This window comes from Athene noctua, chromosome Z (assembly GCF_965140245.1).
Source record: "Athene noctua chromosome Z, bAthNoc1.hap1.1, whole genome shotgun sequence".
Lineage (NCBI taxonomy): Eukaryota > Metazoa > Chordata > Aves > Strigiformes > Strigidae > Athene > Athene noctua.
In genome coordinates, this window is record NC_134077.1 from 64,298,935 (window position 1) to 64,318,093 (window position 19,159).

Consider the following 19,159-nt stretch of genomic DNA (forward strand, 5'->3'; position numbering starts at 1 on the left):
GCAGCTTTCAGCATTCACAGGTAGGGCCAGCTGGAGACTCCTACACTCCTCTGCATACAGATAAAAGGAATTAAAAGAGCAGGCTCATAGCAGTCTAAAATAAATACCGAAACAATAAGACATTTTTCCATTTGTCCTGGGGAATTTTATCTGGAAAATAAAACCAAGCAGAGAATCTAATTTCTAATAGAGCTGAATACATGAGAAAAAATAACCTACTGAGGAAGCCGACTCCTTACTGAGGATTACATGTTGTAAGACTGCAGAAGGATGACTCTTTCGAGAAATAAGCAGAATCAACCACAATCTCCTAATGTATACTTCTGCTGGTGTGGACAGACATCAGGGGGCTAGTCCAGGAGCTGCTACAGTCAGAGAAGCCTTCCTCCGAGTCCAAGAGGTTAACTACTACCTTTTCAAATGTTTTCCTCCAGAGCCATGGAAGACTGTTAAAGACTGAAAAGTCAAATTAATAAGACAATCAGACAGAAAAAGACTGTTAAGCAAGCTTTGCATACTCTTTATGAGGGTCCTTAAAAAGGGACTTAAAAAAATCTTGGCTTATTAGAGTAACCAAAAAAAAGTAAGTTTTAAAGATAGCGGGGCAAAGCAGTGCCAGGGAATTTCTTCTCATCCAATCTTAAGCCAAATAGCCTAACAATACTTGCAAGGAAAATGGGACAGCAGAAGCAGCTCTGTTTTCTTCCCCTCAGAAAAGAGAGGAGCTTGAGAAGAAAGACAGATCAATGTAGAAAGGTGTTGTAGGTAAGCAAAACTGAACTGTATTTTCTATTCATGAGTCTTCAAAAGGGTAGAAATTGTACTCTGTAAAACCAGAGTAGAAGTTACATGAACATGAGCGTACTTCTGTAAAAAGCCCAAAGAGAAAATATAGGATGAGGCTGCCATAAATTAGAATGGGGAGTCTCCTACGCCACAACACAAACACTGATTTTCATTTTATACTACTAAAAACATTGTTTAGAGTCATCAAAACCAAGCTAGGCAGAAACTTTATCCAACTTCTACAAGTGAAATACTACTGTGACAGAAATTCTTCACTTTGTTCCTACAGCATTATGATTCAAGAACATTTGCCTGCAGTAAGGGCAAAATATGCTCTTTTCATGGGTCTGTATATTTGTGTCAACTGACAGCCTTGGGAGATGAGAGTAAACCTGGAAGCAGGTGTTTGATCTAGACTGTGTGAGAGAGCAAAAACCATTACATATGTCTGGGGATAACGCTGCCAAAAGAAAAGTAAAGCAAAAAGTACTAGCATTACTTACATTTTGTGAACATTCAAACTATTCAGAATGATTTACTGGAATTTCTTTACAAGAAGAAAATTGTAAACTTACAGTTTACACAAAGAAACTTCTAGTCTTAATTAACCAAGGAAATGTAATATTTGACTATACAGACTCATTGAGCCATCTATCTTGTTTTGTCTATTCACTTCCCAGAAATACGTCTTTATCATTCTTGTTTCCCAATTCAGTCACTTATAGGATGGATGAAAATTGCAGGAAGCGATATCTGTTGGTGCTAAGTAAAGTCTCTCTGATTTACAACCCACATTCAGGAGCGAAAAAGAATAAAAGCAACTCCCCCCACACCAATCCAATGTCTGTTCACATAACAAAAGTGTGAATGGTGTGATAGTTGTCAAGAACAAGTTTTAAGATATATTTCAAATTAATAGTCACTCAAAACCCAAAGATGCACCAGTGACTAGCGACTACAATAGTTTCAACATGCAGCATAACCTTTAGTTTCCAAAAGGATGGTAGAAACCCATGCCTAAAATGTTATCCACCGTTTAGTAATCTTACTTGCTTTACTGCAACACAAAATCCAGCTGATTTTTATACACTTTTTGTCAAAAAAAGTTACATTGTGTGAGTTAAGCTCATTATTTTAATTTGAAATTTTGCATTCCTTTATAACAAGACCATCAGCACCACCTCACAAACAGTATTTACCTATATTTAGTTCAGAAAGAATTCAACCTGCAAGACCATGACTGGGGTACCAGAGTGATCTATGTAACTCTGAAAGCACATAGGGTGAGGACTCCACTGCATGAATATCAAGAGTATTATTGTCACATTAGTGCTTTGAACTGTTATGTAAACCTCAGATGAACAACACACCAAAGCCTCTATTGCCTATAGCCTGTTTTACTATGGAGTTGGTTTCCAGTTACGCCAAGTAAGAATGCAAATCCATTTCTTAAATTATTTCTTACACTGAAATATTTGAGTTTTAGGAAAATTCGGAAGATTCCATGTTTATTCTCATGTGACTGTGTTTGAAAAAAGCAAAACCACCAATACTTCTTGGTGCACACATTCTGAATTCTTTACAAATCAGAAAAAGATCCAAAAGCATTAAGATAGGTTAAACTGTATGTATATGCATATTCTGCCTTATGCAGCAAGAGAGCCAAGTGGTTCATCACAGATCATGCTGATCCACAATAAAGGTCCACATCTGAGTTTCTGGAATTCCAGAACTGTACACTTTTAGAAAAGAGTTTAAGAGATAGGCGAAAAATACATAAACATTGCTTAATACTTTTCATTGTAAAATATTATTTGCACTCTTTGAAGAAACTTAAATGTCTCTGCTTCTTTGCAAAATTCAGTTCTTGAAGTTCTATATGCTATTAACAAAGCTGAGATAAACCTAAACTTGAAAATATGCCATTTCCTTTCCAAAATCAATACCATGTCAAGCAAAATGCAAAACCATCATTGTATACTAAATTCAGCTGTTGCTGGAAAGCACTGAGCAGTGTTGCCCTTACCAGAATTCTCAGGAACTCCATAGGTGTTGGGAGAGAAACCTACATTCATTAGTCCCTCATTACTCTAACATAGCAGCCTGAGAGCTTATTTTACTAGCTTTGATGTACTTTGGTGTTATAGATTGTGGGTTCATAGGCTTCTTACTATGAACATTCAGTACAGTTTAAGAAGACACACTTATTACTTTACTTTTTAATATATATATATATCTGTAGGCTGATAAATCAGATATTTCTAACTAAATGCTGAAGAACTTTTGTCTAGGCAACAGAGCTAGGAAAAAGACGGAACTCTCACAGGCAGTGTGCTTACTAACCATACAATATTTCATTTCTATAACACTCAGATGATCTACAGAAATCACTGACCCAACAGCAAGGCAGGCAACACTTCTGTGCAAGCAACACAAAGGGAAGCTAACTTAGTCCCTACCCAACATCTCTCTGCTATTCTTGTCCCTGACAATGCCCAAATTTTATCATTAATCCAACTTCAATTCTGCATTTCTCTGCTTATGTATTATGGAAGAATGTTTAATGATATGACAGCATGTTTTCAGTATGACACAGTCTTGTCATATATGAGAAGGCACTGAAGTACTACAGACTGCCTATGGAGATTTGATAATACAACTTGGGTTTTGAACCAATACCTGCAGACAAGAAAAGTCTAATTAAATATGGAAGAACAAAGGAAAAAACCTCAACAGATCTGATTTCAAAAACTATACCAAACCCCTAGATTTGTTTGTTAGCTAGGACGCAGGAAATTACAAGATTTGGTGGACATAGGTAAGAAAAGTTCTAGGAACAAGTGTAACAATTAAAGATCATTAAGCTCATCATCCTTGAAAGATCACACTCACTGGTAAACAATATATTTGTTTCAGTTAGCTGACACAGTGCCTTGTGAAAATTTCCTACATGGAGGATGTGCACAGCTACCCAGGTACTCAGAGGAAAGAATGACTACTAAAGGTTCTTTGAATGATGTGGCTATCTCTTCCACTTAATAAACATTTCCTCCTTATCACTAGCTGCATATGGGCATACCATATGGACAACCAATTTCCTGTTACCTTTGAAGGTAATGACTTATGTCATAATGTCTTATGTCAAAAAACGTATGAGGTCAAATAATTCTGTGTTGCTGGTATCAGTTACAAGATTTCCTAGAAAGTAATCCAGAACAAAAGATGTGAAATTGTAAAGACTTTACAGTAGTTTATGGTCAACTATACGTTTCCAAAGTCTGTACATAAAGGCCAAAGAGGCGGGGTATCCTTATACTCCAGCAAACAAAAATTTAATACGGAAATGCCAAGGTAGTTTAAATTAGCTACCTTGCAATCAAGTAGCAGTTCAATTGGACGTGCTACATATTCATTTACCCTGAATTTCAGCAAAACCCAAATAATACACATACAAAGATGAATCTAACTAATGTGGGAAGAAAGTATCAAAGGATTTACCTGTCAATACAATTCTATAGAAAGTAAGACAATGTTTGGCACTTAATAGCCAAGATTAAAAATAATCTTTTTAAAAACCTGAGAACTATGCTAGATTTATATATATCTGTGTATATGTTTACATAAATAGCTATAAAAATGTATCTAGCTGTAAAACGATATGCCTGTTTTCATTGAAGATATTCTATGTTTTATGCAGCTGCAAAGCACTGAATCTGAAAGCACTGGTGATGCACAGCTGAATAAAAGAAATTTCTGATTTTTAATGTTACTGGATCTTTCTCTCGCAAGTCTTCAGCAGCCTTTCAGGCAGCTAAAATAGAAATACTATATTTAGACAAGCTAATCCTCCTCAGCTAAGTGTTTACTGTTTCAGTACTAGTATGTTTTTCTGTTTGCTTAAGGGGGACAAAAAGTGATGAAATCCCATGTTTTTCTTAACACAGAACATGAACATCAATACAATACTTGCTTCTGTAGCCTGCAACAACATGCTACTTAACAGGAAATTACTTCAGAGTAACAAGTATTGCCTACTTCATAGGGAAAATGACCTACACGAGAAGACCAAAATGAGATAACCTAGCAGAGCTGTGGAATTGTTTTCACTTATCCATTAGCATTAATAAACACTTCAAAGAATACTTAGGGAATTTATTTCAACTATTTCTTGTTCCTGTTTGTAACTCTCCAATTTAGGTGTGAGTTTAGCTGGTAACTGGTACAGGATTATTACTCATACAATGAGTTGTGAAGGCCTAAAAGTTAGACTATTTTCTTCGCTACTCATTCATATCTCAAAGTGAACTTAAATTTTGGATCTTTTTATTTGTTTATTTTGTTTTAATAATACAGAATTTTAAAAATGAGATTTTATAACTCATAAAATTAAAAATGTAGCTTTCAATCCACATCAAATACATGGTGGAATATAACCTGATATTCTTTGTGAAAGAGTAAATAATGGGGGAGGATGCTTAATAACAAAGTCAGGAAAAACTATTACTAGAAACAGGTTCTATAAAGTCACAGAATAATTATTCTGTAATACACTTAAGTATAAAAATAAATCATATTAATAGCAAAAAAATCCTCTTCCTTCCAGGGCAATGTTAGGAAATTCAAGAGAAATACATGCATAAAGCATTGAACACAGAGAGAATAATCACAGTTTATTGATTATTGTATTTTACTAATTTAGTATGGGATTGTAACAAGCTAGAGATGCTTTCTTTTACATGCACAAATGGTTCAAATTTAGACATCATTAATTGTGGAGAGGATGCAGCCCATGGCTCTGAAATGTATTTCATTATTAATTGCAAAGAAATACAACATGCACATACTATTCTTTATTAATAAAAAAGTTAAAAAACGGTAGTAACAATGTCATGCATTCTGCATCAACATTCTCCAGAAAGGCAACTCTGACATGAGGCATTCTGAACTTCATGAAAACAGAAAACTTAAAATATTTTTTAAAAAAGGTGCTTACTTTTAAGTCCTAAACCCTATTTGTTTGTGTCTTAGCGTCCAGCTTGAAAGGTGCATAGTGTTTAACAGCTTACATGACAGTCAAAGCAATCTTTGATTATGATAAGAAAACTTTCTAAAAGAAAGGACCTGACACAGTAGTGGCTGCAACAGTCTTTCCACCAATTTCAACAGGATTTGGAACTAAGCACCACCATAACAAGTGACTTCCTAAGACACTTCAATTTTTCCTGACTTAAAAACAGATTTAATAACTTATAAACTGATTGTTTACAGGGTGGTAATACTGGTAATGGCTGTGTTCTGGAGCCTGGGACATGCAACAGGGAGCTTTCCTTGGTTTTACCCTATATTTTGTTGATTATCCATCTATTTTCAGAGCAATGTATGTGCAAGTTAAACACATATCATTGTTCCGCACCTGGAAAGAAAGGACAGGAGGGAGGGGAGGGAGGGAAAGAAAATCTTTCTTAAAACAAACAGAACCCAAATAATCCTGTTTTCCTAACATTCACTCTCTGGCCTAGTCAGAGACAGAAATTACACATATTTAAAAGTTAAACCAGACTTAAACCAAAATAAAATCCCTACACAGAAACCCTTTTTTAAGCAAAACTGTGCTGGATTTGGCTTATGCATGTTCTAAATCAACTTAAGCCAGCAATCAGTAGGGTCTATCAAATTAAATGCATCCACAGAAACTATGGACTAACCTGATTTACTTACACTGCTTGTAAAATCACACATAAGTAATTGGTACAACTCTGTAGCTGATGTTCTTTATCCACAGAGCTTAAGAAAGAATATATGCAATACAAAGAAGCCCTAGCCACAGATCTAAAAAGTACACTAAATTTAGTATTGACTGACAAATTAGCTCAGATCTTGAAATGCTGACTTGCTCCAACAAATTAAAGACAAGACATTATTAGAGACAGACGTTGAAGGCAGATATAAAAACCACAGGAGTTATGTATTCATTTCTTCCTTACTTCAACTAACAATAAGCTACATTCCCCATAAAAAGTAGAAGCACCTAAACCCACACAAGTTCACCTTAATGATCACAATGGCGCACTGGCTTCCTACTAAGTATCATGCAGAATTTTAAAAATTCATTTTGACTTAGAATTTCTGTATTACGAAGAGCTCAACTGTTTGCTCATGCCATTTCACCGCAATCTAATCACAGCCACTGATCTGCAAATTATCAGGCATAAGAGAGTTCCCCATAAATGTGACTGCACAGAAGCTCTAGAAAAACGGTCTAACTGTACCAATCTTTATGGTGTGTACAATACATAAACAATCTCTCTTTCATGGCTGTGTGTGAAAAGAACTGATGTTATTTCTCCTGAGTTACTACTGTTGCCTGTGGTGCATTTGTTGATTAGTGATGAAAGGAGAATTACAACTACAATTACATGTATGGCAAGAAAGTGCTCTTTCCTACACAAAAATCAAAATAAAGAAGTATATGTGATAATTTGTTGTGACAGTTTCAAAACAGCAAACAAAGATGTGACAGTGAAGTGACAATAACAGGCATATATAAGATTACCCCATGTAACACAGCTACTGGCAATATTGTATGTAATATACTAACACAGCTTATGGACTTACATACTGCAAAATAATTTGCTGCTGTTGAAATTCTGTGATAGCAACCTTCGTGGTATCTCCACAAAATTGGTTTACATTGTGACCCATTGGGAAAACACATTTTCTTTAATGTTGACAAAAACAAAGTCTGAATAACTTTCTAAGGTGTCTTGATTCTTAAGTTAAAAAAAAATTGACTTACAGAAAGTGTTAAATACTAGCAAAGGGCTAATTATACCATACTAAGTTCCTTTCGTCTAGTATAAAAGGACATTTTCTTACTTTGCCTGGCTGAGTATAATAGCCTATGAATTATGAGATCAAAGTTTTCTAAAGTAAGAGTTTCCTTCACCAAGTTTTACACTTACTACAGCTAAAAGAGCTGTGTGAAGGGATCAGCACTAAACCCAAAGGACAGGCTGTGCACAGCAAGAAAGAGAGCAACTCCCTCGTGCTTTTTGCAGGTCACTACCAAGGACCATGTTAGCAGATCCACACCAGACCCTTAACAGGCAGCTCTGCTGCTACCAGTAATTAGCTTGGACAGCTCTGGCTCCAGGAGTAGCAGCAAGGCTACACCATAATGAGCTCAGCTGGGATTAGCAGGACAGGGCAGGGAACCAAGAGAGCTGAGGCATTCTGCATTGCGTATGTATCACAGAGATCAAACAAGGATGGCTGGCTAGGTTATCCCCTCACCACCTCATTCCAAAAATGAAGCACGGCAGTGTGTAAAATACAGGCTAATGAAGAGCGACACCTCCAACAGATGAGAGCCACATTAATTAACACAATCCCTAGATCATGGAATACAGTTTCTGTTAGTGCTAGCAAACTTATAACTTGTCACTGATTGGGGGGGGGGGGGGGGGGGCAGGGGGGGGGCTGAAGCAGGGCGGGGGAGGTAAGAGCTGATGTTTTCCTTTTCTGCTTTTGGTAGAAGATGGTTTTATCTTGGAATTTTGCAAGGTATTCCTCTTACATAGCCTGCAAAGCACCATCTTCAGAAAAAACAACAGAATGTTTTTTCATGTAAACACTATTTAAGAAATGAACTCACTTTTCAATCAACAGCTTTTTGTGTTCCCTTTTGAAAAAAGCTAGTTCATTCCACACAGCATCAGAATCCTCTAGACAAAGCTGATGGGGGTCTGCACGCTCGTATCTCCTTTTACTACTTTCAATCCTGTTTATGAGCAAAAAGAGGTTGTTGTTTTCAAATACCTACACGTTTTAGTACCACAAGAATAAAAGTAACCTTGCTTTCAGAAAATAAAAAATTTTAAATTGTGGCATCTACTGAATATAAATCTTGTATTATGTATATGTTGTGGTATAAGGGTGGTATTACAGAAGTGTTCAATTATGTAGTTTCAGACAGATACCATGCTAGTATGGCACTGTGGCCTTCAACTGACGTGTGGAAGAGCTGTGTCACCCACATTCATTCTGTCAACATTCCCTACAATACTGGTATGAGATGGCAGAAGGTGAAATAATCACACAATCTCTTGAAAAAAAAATGGGAGAAACACCAGCTCCCCTAATGCCCCTAAAAACCAGTCTGGAGGTTGCACTACTGCCTACTCTAAATCACACTGTTGATCTAGTCCAATGAGAGAATAAGCTATCTATGGATAAGATGATGCATCAGGAAAAAGCATACTGAATTTAGAAGCACCAAAAAAGAAAATGAAAATATTTCACAGTTTTCCTGTCATTTATGTGTTTTAATAATGCAAAATATAAAAACTGTATTTATAAAATCCTTCGTAAGATGAACTTAAAACTGTCTGCATTCTAAATTCCTGCTGGGCATAGATATAAACTCTGAGACTGTGGTTAACTCATAAGGCCCCCCATCATCTTTGCAGTCACGTATGTCAGTGGAAGTTGTATGTACACTGACAGGTGGATTAGGTCCCATCAGCTGCCATCTCGGCAACAGATGCTAATCTATGAAGAATCAGAAAGAATGGGGTCCTCCACCATCAGAAGTGCCACATACGTACCTGATACTGACTTCTTAATGCCCAGTTTACATTACAACAGCGATACAAAGGTTTTTGAGATACCAAAATAACAGTGTAAGGTATAACCATTTACAGACTGATTTTATTTTTGTCTTGGCTACTTTCCTTTGTTTAAGCATATTAAAAAGGAAAAATGAACCTCTTTTAGTACGATTGCTTCATATAATTCTGCTCTGAAGTCAAAAATTATCAAAACCCTCTAATTTTTAGTTCATCTTAATTACAGATGAAAAAAATCAGATGAACAAATATTTCAAATTACACTTTCCCCAATATCTACTTCTCCCAAATACATTCTTGTCAGGACACAAGCTGCTCTCATTTATTTTAATCAGAAACAAAAGTTGGTTTTGTCTCTCTTTCTTTTTTCTTCAATTTTTTTTTTTTATAATTATCAGAACTAGAACACTCAGTGCTTCACTGTATATCAAGTTTGATTTTACATCTTTATCTAGGTTGAATTTTTGTATCCTTTCAGCCTTGGCCTCTCAGTGGACCATGAATGTCTACTTAGCTTTAGACACAGAATTAAATTATTTCATTGCATAAAGTAACTATCATCCAGTAGGTTTCATTCATTTTCAGCTTGCACTGAATTTAAAAGTGAACTAGAAGACAAAATCATCCATAATTTTCCTAAATAAACACACCTTTTCATTCTAATTTAAACAAATCAAATCATTATTTCTGCTTTGATATTTCAAAAAATCTTCCTGTGTTACTAATGCCCATAACAGATTTGTACCTTACCATTATTTTAATCCACATCTTTTTTTTCTTTTTAAAAGACAAACCATTCTTATTAAATGCCATAGTATTACAAAGCAATGCAAATGCTACTCAGATAAACCAAAACATTACTTATATATGAGGGACAGTTTATCATTCACAGTACAATGCTTTATGTCACCCTGGACTCTCTGAACAGCTACCAGTTTTGCAGCAATTTCTGTGACACTCTTTTTGGTCAGAGACTGTTGCAAAGTTTGTGTCAAGATTACTCAGAATTTTTCTAATTACAAAAAGGTTTACTAAACCGTAGGTGCAACTAGAGCCACCAGGACTTGCTCAAATTACTTTCTTGAAACAGGGCCTGAAAAACCATACCTCAGCAGTGTCTGGCAACTGAAGTGATAAGAGATGTCTTCATACCTCTAAATGTGTCTGTTTACCAAAAAATCTAACTCTCTGCCAAGGACTTGGAAAAAAAAAAAAAATCCGCATAAAATTTTCACTCTTCTGTATAGGATTTAAGGAAGATTTATATATAGAATATTCACTGTTTAAGTTTTGATGCAGTAGAGTCTCTCCATTAATAACAATATATTACTGCAATATTTTTGTAGAATGATCAGAAATAATTGTTTTTTATAATCATATAATAGATGAAAACACCCCATTTTTCATGCACATATACTTTTTTCCCCATTAAAAAGGGGATTTCAGCGTTGGCTTCAGTTAATGTTTGAATCACTAAATGTTAGGGAGGCTGATATTTCTACATTTTTAAAGAATAAAATTATTTTTAACAACTATTTGAAACATAAGGAGCAATTGTTCTGCTATAGAAAATTTAAAACATACACCATCAACAAATTAATCAATTGGGGAATTAGACTAGCATAAATAAGCATCCCTAACAGACTTCTGTCCAGTATTCAGGCTCACAATGAGATCCTAAATAAAATAACTCAAGATGTCAGCTCAATACATTTTACTCTTGATTTCAATTGCAGTTTTTCTCATATAGAGATATGCCACGTATTCTGCTTTAACAAAGGATAGTCTTGATCATCACATAGTGGCTTCTTCCTTCAAATCAAATAGCTACATAATAATTCTGTTCAGATTTTTCGTGTAAGGGAAATGTTTTTAATGAGCTATGTAACTTACCTGCTATCGCCCTCTTCCCACTGCTTTAATTGCTCTTTTAGTGCTCTGTAGTTGGTCTGTAACATCTGCAGCCTCTCTTTGCGTTTTTCATGGGCTGCTCTTAGCTCATCAGTTTCTTGAGTCTATATAGCACCGGAAAACCAAAATTAGAGTTGGGCAAAATATAAGAGACTTTCACACAGATCAGAACAGAAACAGAAGTTCTGTTTAAGTAACTGTTAAGAGCTTCAGAAATCTAAATAGAAAGTTCAGGAATTACAACCCCTGAAGTCAAATTTTTCTTAACACTGTCAAATTTTGCTAACTTGTCAAAATTTACTTTAATATTTTTTCATGCTGCTGAGAAGTTTAAAAAATTTACTACCAAAATGTCAGTGTGCATCCTGTAAATGCACTGACCTAATACACCTAAAAATACACAGACTGAAAAAGGCTTGTTGGCACTGTCTTTTCCTTCAAACTACTTTTTTCATTTTTATTTTTTCCCGTGTAAAACTAATTTTTGTATTTCCAAGTGAAGCACTAGCCACAATGAAGTCCACATCAAAAAATCTAAATTTAAAGAGCTTCAGGATTTCTCCATATATTTATTTATTTATGTAAATATATATAAACCTGCAACACCCAGACTTCGTCCTCTAGTTATGTAACAAACAAGAAAGAAAAATAAATTTTGCAATAGCTTTCATATAATCAAAACCATTTGAAAAAAATGTACTCTCTTTTACAGAATGAAAAGTAAGATATACTTTGATTTATATTACAGGTTAATGTCATGCAAGTTTAAAAAAAGATTTTCCTAAGTGACAATAGTGCACTCTGAAAAAACTGAACATTAGGAAGAGGACATTCCACTGAATAAAGCAGGTCAAATTCTGCCATACAGCAGTAAAGAATTCACCATACATTATCCTGCAGTAAAATCTGCCTTCACTGCTTCAAGTTCAATGGGAGCTCTGCTTGTAGAGCAACTAAAGAACGTGTTCCTTAATCTCTAAGTAAATCACAGTACTTAATTTGCATGTATTTACTGCTTATATGCAAGGAGGGTTTTTCAGCATTACTCAATAAATGAGACACATGAGTAGTCAGAGCTGCAAGCAATAAAAATTAAATCCCACTATAAAAACATGGCAAGGGTTTCTACAGTAGTGCTAACTACAAAGTACCCAGACTAAGTTTGACTTCTAAAATGTAGCCTAGCTTTCAGGACATAAACAAAACTGAAAGATGATCAGCTAAAATTTCAGATGTTGCTATATATAAAATTCCAGAAGTTTTCTGGAAGTGACTGAGGCAACACAGATTTAGGAACAGAAGCCAGACCTTACCAAAGTGACATTAAGATTAAATAGTTTTCCAAAGTGGTGGTGTTCTGTTTTGTTTTATTTCTTCTTTTTTAATCAACCTCTAAACCAGCTACATTTACAAATTTAGAATTGCTTAAAAAGTACTTTTGACTGGTTTTAAGTGGCTCATATAAATAATACAATAATATTAGAAACAATCACACAAACAGCAAGATATATTTATGACAAAGGACATAGAGACTACTACCAGGCTTTGCTTGAAAGAACAACAGGAAGTTTTTATAAGAATCCAATTATACATGCTGCTCTGAGTTCATTTGATATTGCTAGTGAAAACTGATCAAGTCTGGTAAGGTACTGGAAAATACTGTCTTCAGCATAAATCCTCAGAAGTTTATTAGTGTCAATGTCCTTTCAGAGATGCAACCAAGTGTAGAATTTGGTCTTCCCTATTTATGAATCTACATTTTTTATTATTGTTTACCTGTTACATTACCCATTCCATTCCAGCTATTCCCTTCCCTTATCAGTTGCTCTGTTCTCGCAGAAATAGAAATTAGACAGTTAACTGTCCTAATCACACTTTTACTGAATTATTAAGCACTTCAGAACTCTAAATTTAGACTGTAGTTTCCATAATCTCAGTTAGTTCCAACTCTCTCTGGTTGAATTACATTATAGTTTTAATAATTAAACTGTCTTGTACACAGTTTTCTACATATTGACAGAAAGGGGACAAAATAATCATCTCTAGCAGTGCTGGATCATCAGGTTATTCTCCAGCTCTCTACTGTCATACTGTAATACCTCCCATGCAATAATGAAAGAGAAAAAGTCCAATCTGCAGCAGGAAGAGGCCAACTGACTTTGAAAAAGGGTCATTTTGTTATTTGCAGGCAACTCAGACACGCCAAAAGATTCAAATCACTACTTCCAAATTTTGCTGAAATTGACTGTAACTACTTCTGTTACAGTAAAACTTGAACTAAAACAGATTTTAGAAAACCATACAGATTCAATTCTTCGACTACTCTTCTTAGGCTGACAAGAAGTGTTGAACCTGACCATTACAAAAATAGTTTTTTCCACAAGTAGCTATCTGTAAAAGCCACAACGTTAATATTTTTTTTGCATACGTGGAACAGGACTATATATGAAATCTAAACTTAATTTAAGCGTGCCCTCACTCACATAAACAAGTATTAAGGTGGCCCTAAACACTGTTCTACATATTCTAGTTCTGATTCTCTCCAAAATTTTAGCACTTTATACAAATAGGCTAGGAAAACTCAAAGGGAAGATCTGCTACGGCTTTTGAAAACTTTCCAGTTAAAGCCAGGAATATCTCCTCTAGGCTACGCCAAGGATCACAGTTAGAGAAACATAATATGGGAGAAGATAAAATACCCTTAGTTCGTACCAAATATCTTATTCTAAGCAATCAAGCTCCTAACCACTTCTTAAAGGCCAACAGTAGATTGATGTACTTATGGTTTGGACCATTCCAAGTACCAGCTCAGTAATTTGTTACTCAAAACCCATGAAATACTCTTAGTTACTTTGACATACTCTTCCCTAAACAAGAGTGCAAATTAAGCATGCTCTGTTACTTTTTAGCATATCCTGGAATGCAGAAACTAAGCCAATACTGTACCAAAACTATGGACACACTGAATTTACATGATTACCTTATTGATATTAGCAATAAAGACAGCAAGAGCCAATTTTCCTTGGCCAGAAATGAGTCATCTGAGGAGAACTGGAAAACCCTATGAATGGGACCATGCCCTTTTCTGTTCCTTTGTAATACTGACTGGAGCATCAAATATTCCTGTTCCTGAAAAACCCATAAATGAGGGACTTTTTTTTTTTTTAATTGTTACCAATTTATCAGAAGGACTGATGAATAAGTCACAATTTCATCTTCAGGATATACATCATCAGTATGTTTACTGATAGAGCAAGCATTTTTCAGAGCAAGTAATTTCAAATAATCATATAGTCAACACTTTGCTTGAGGAGGCAAAACTGCAAATGCCAGTTTCCAAAATGTTGATCACATGCATTGTACTTTGTTGGAAGCAATACCTGAGGAAGCTAATATAAAGAAATCATACTGTACCAATAGAATTATTCTGATGTTAGTGTTATGACAGCTGAGTTCACTGTCATGGTGGCAACAGACTCACTGAACTAAATATAGTGCCACAACAGTTTTTAGTATGTTGACCTGGACCTCTACAGCTTCTTTTCAATCAATTAAAGCATTCTGCAAAAGAAGCCAAGTAGGTTTCCTAGAGAAAATGCAAGGAGTTCATATATTCAATTTCAATGGCCCTTAAAGACCTCATGGATTAACAGCTGTGATAAATAGAGATCTCACACTTGCAACATAATGAAGTTGCACAGATTCCTCAATTATGCTTTAAAATGAAATGGAAGAAATGACAGTATGGTGAATGGTAAAAATTATGTTATGAGGTCATGCAGAGGGAATAACAGTCCTTTATTTTCTATATATGCTTTGAAAATCAGAATGCTTCTCTTCACTCCTCTTTCCAGAAGAAAACATAAAGATATGTGGAACTCTATCATTTAAGACAACAATCATACACACTGACATGTGAGCTTTGCTGCCAAGGGCAGAGCAGTCGTAGTGCACAGTGTCAGAATAATCTGTAGCATCAGTGTCTGGCAGGTCAATGGAGAGTAACAAACAGGAGGTCTGCCAAAGGCCAGTTCTCGGGTAGAGCTGGTAGGACATGCCTTAGATTTCTCAATAGAGAAGAAACAAAACAAAATTAACCTGACTCCCAAGAACAAGAAGCAAGATGGCCTGTAAGACAGAGTTTGAAGTCTAAATAATATTTTCTGTTCGTATGCTCTACATGTGTTAAGACACTACATCAAGCTCTCTCAAGTGTACAGGCCGATGAACTTTTGCATTTGTGCTAGACGAGAGTTCCCACTCATATTTTTCCTAAAAATGACTTATCACATATGAGTGAATGTTTTTTTGCATGAGGCAGATGCTCAGGATTATGGTTTGTATGGCTCCCCAAATTTTTTCCCTTAACTGACATTACCAGTTCTGCTTTACGCTACATATACTGAAAATAACTTTCAAATTCCATAGCTCTGAACAAACATAAGCAACAAAAAAATAAAAATGAAAAAGGAGAAGAATGAAAGGAGGACACTATGAATTTTAAATGTTTAAGGAAATGTGACTCATGGTTTGGGTTTTGCATTCTGAGGTGCAATTTGAAACCAGTAAGTCATTCAAAGTGTACTATTTTTGAAGTCAAAAACCACAAACAAAATAAAAAATATATAAAACGGGGACAAAATGGGAAATTGTAATACATGCTCAGTTAAGCTTTTCTACCAAGGAGTGTGTGTGAGTTGTTTGTTGGGTTTTTATTACAGAATTTGTTAGAACAACAATTTCTGAGCCATAACTTTTAAGAGTACAAGGCATAAATCTGTTCTAAGTAACTGACTTCAGCATTTTAAAACACTGGCTTCATTGTACAAAAAAACAAAGTGTGTACTTTTATCTTTATATAACCATATTAATTTCTCAGAATATATATTCTCAGGCACAAATTTTGAAGATGTATTCAACAAGCACGTATTATTGATGACAGATCAAATTAGGCCTCCACAAGACTGCAGGAGTACCAACATAAGATTCCTACCAGTAAAGAAAAAAAGGCAAACTAATGCAGAGTACTCTCTTATGCTAACACACTTAAGAGTCAATAATGAGAGGTGCATTTTGCATTTTTAAAATGTCTGTTTATTTTGGTATATCTTTATCCGTGCAAGCTTATAGTTAGAAGGTTTTTTTATTTCTATTTTTCTAATGTTCACCTTTAGCTGTAGTGTCTTCTCTAAGTTTTCAATCTTCTTTTCAGCTATTTTAAGCTTCCTTAGTTCCTCTGACTCTCTAAAAGAGCTCTTTGGGGACAGAGACCTTGAACGTTTCACAGGTGGTTCCTGGAGAATAAAACAAGGACATGGTTGAACTAGTTGGAACACTGGATTATGAAAGACATGCAGAATTAAAGAAGAAGTAATTTTGAATACTAATAATGAATTATAAAAAAAAAAAATCTGCATGGAATACCAGAGAAATAACAAGCAGAATTACCACAGCGCTACCACTAAAGGTTTCTCTGTGACTCGTTAATGAGAATATTCATTTACATTTACATTGTTTCTTTCAGAATAATGATGTCCCATTAGGGAAGACTAAAGGGTTATAGACTCAGAAATGCAAGAAACCTCATTACAAAGGAGGGGATAGAGGCTGGTCTAATTGCTCTATAAGGGTCCAAGGTTACACTTGATAGGACAACCAGAAACAAGAGGGAAAGGATTTTTTTTCCCTTTGAAATAGTTTAACACACTGTGAAGTTGAAGGAACAATATGCTTGAGGAATATAAATACAACAGACAGTAGATCTTATACCATAATGACCATATGGTCATTAACTATAATGTGACTAACTAGAGACAAGAATATGTGTTTATATTATGTACAGCTTCATATAGCAATCTGGAGAAAAATATGTGAAAGTAACACTTAAACTGGGCAGCTTTCTTGCTCATTCTATGTCATATGTCCTTATGGCAAAGAAAGACAGACTTCACCAAATTAGACTTTCTGATTTTCTGAATAACTTTGGTCGAGGGCATAGAAATACTAACACACACTTAATACCAGTAAGGTAAAATGCTATGTAAATACACAAAGTCAAAAAAGCCTTTAAGATTAACTGTGGTTATTGTTGTTGCATGCTGCCATTTTCACTGTAAAATAAATAATTTACAATGAAAGGAATTCAGGATAAAGACTTCCTGAACACTATATATTTCAACACCTGTACTATATCAAATTAAAAAGAACCTTCATCAGCATCTGGCATTTTCTTCTTTGACCATTACTTTCTGGTATTTAATGTTTACAAGACACTGTATACTTATTTCACTTTAAATCACATGGGTTTCCAAAAAGGACAAAAAAGGAAAATATCATGAAATATAAAAAATATCAGTATCGCATATTTAAGAATTTAAATATTGCTTGGGTGTTCTTGTCACTTCGTTTTGAATTCTTTTTTGCTCCTGAAATGTGCCTGAATGAGTAAGAAAAAGAAAAAAGAAAGAAACAAACGAAAGCTCCAACAAAAGCCTAGCATCTGGAAAGTATTTTAGTACATTTAAAATCTGAATGTCAAATGGACATATTTTGTATATTCCTGTCAGTTCTTTTATATAACAATTAGAAGAAAGTTTTAATGAACATTTCAAACAATATTTCCAAATGTATAGTTTTATATTGCCAGTATAACATCACACTAAGATATCTGAAATAGTAAGATTGCTGTTTTACTTTTTTCTACTAATTCTGGTAGAAATATCCAAAAGTTTACTTCAGTTACTAGATGCTGATATTAGTAAAGATTTTAACACTGCACAAAACCAAACTGATCCCTTTCAGATGTCTGAAGCAGGACATCTGAAGAGCAACACATCAAAATAGATACTCATCTTCTAAGTCCCAGACTTCTGGAATAAAATCAAGATCTTAAATAAAATTCGTATCTTCCACATTTCCTAATTATTGCATATCCATATTAATTTTTCCTAAGAGTCCAGGATGCATTATTTTTCAAGAAATGTTTCCTAGTTAAACTTTATGTTTCTACACAGAAGACTTGGAAAATACATGATTTCTCTGAAATCAGAAATAAAAGGTCAAAGCACTGCATTTGTTGCCAAAGAGAAGGACAACAAAGGAAAAAAAGTGGACCAACCAGCACCAGACAGCTAAGAATAACTAGGTTGAAAGACTCTATGGAGAAAAGGTAAAAAATATAGAAAAAATTTAACATTCATAGTCTTGTGCTTTAATCAAAGGTGATTGGATACAATGCATACACAACAGTTTTTCCATTAAGAGACAGTTAAGAAACACTCTATTGTTTGAATACTTTTCTACCTGTTTAGTGATCAGACTTAGAGGTCTGTGGAGAGAAAGAGCTGGGTCTGGGCTTTACAGATGCACACAGGTAATTCTAAGGCAATCTTTGCTAAGAAGGCAAACAGTTTAATTTTCCTACCAAGACAGAAGAGACTGTGCAGTAAAATACACTGTAATTTGATTGCCTGGGGCTGCTGCAAAACTCAATTTGGAAAATGGCATCTGTAATACCCTTCTCAACTGAATACTTTGCTGCTGCTGCCACCAGGTTCAAGCATTTATTTTTCAATTCAGTCCTCAAATTCTACAGTAAATTAGACATACTTGTATTAATATATATACACAAACTGTAATGTTTAGAAGTAAGAGAAAGGCCAGTTTTATGAACAAAGAATGTTAATCCAAGCCAGTAAATGGTAAAACCTGAAAAATTTTCATCAAATGATCCTAAAACATGTTTACAAAAGACTAAGCCAAATAGCAGAAAATCAGAAATAAACAGGGCTTATAATGTTGATAGATATGAAACTCTGTGATAGAAGACTTAATGT

At 34.8% G+C, this 19,159-nt stretch overlaps 1 protein-coding gene across 1 annotated transcript in view; it reads right to left on the reverse strand.

The window, feature by feature from the left end:
• The window catches only part of CNTLN (centlein), a 199,441-nt gene that overhangs the window by 84,789 nt on the left and 95,493 nt on the right, over window positions 1-19,159 (reverse strand). Inside the window, exons 9-10 of the mRNA XM_074931653.1 lie at window positions 16,493-16,618; window positions 11,307-11,428 (exon numbers count right to left, since the gene is read on the reverse strand). Of these exons, the coding sequence (XP_074787754.1) occupies window positions 11,307-11,428; window positions 16,493-16,618 (248 nt within the window). The remainder of the gene's footprint in view (window positions 1-11,306; window positions 11,429-16,492; window positions 16,619-19,159) is intronic.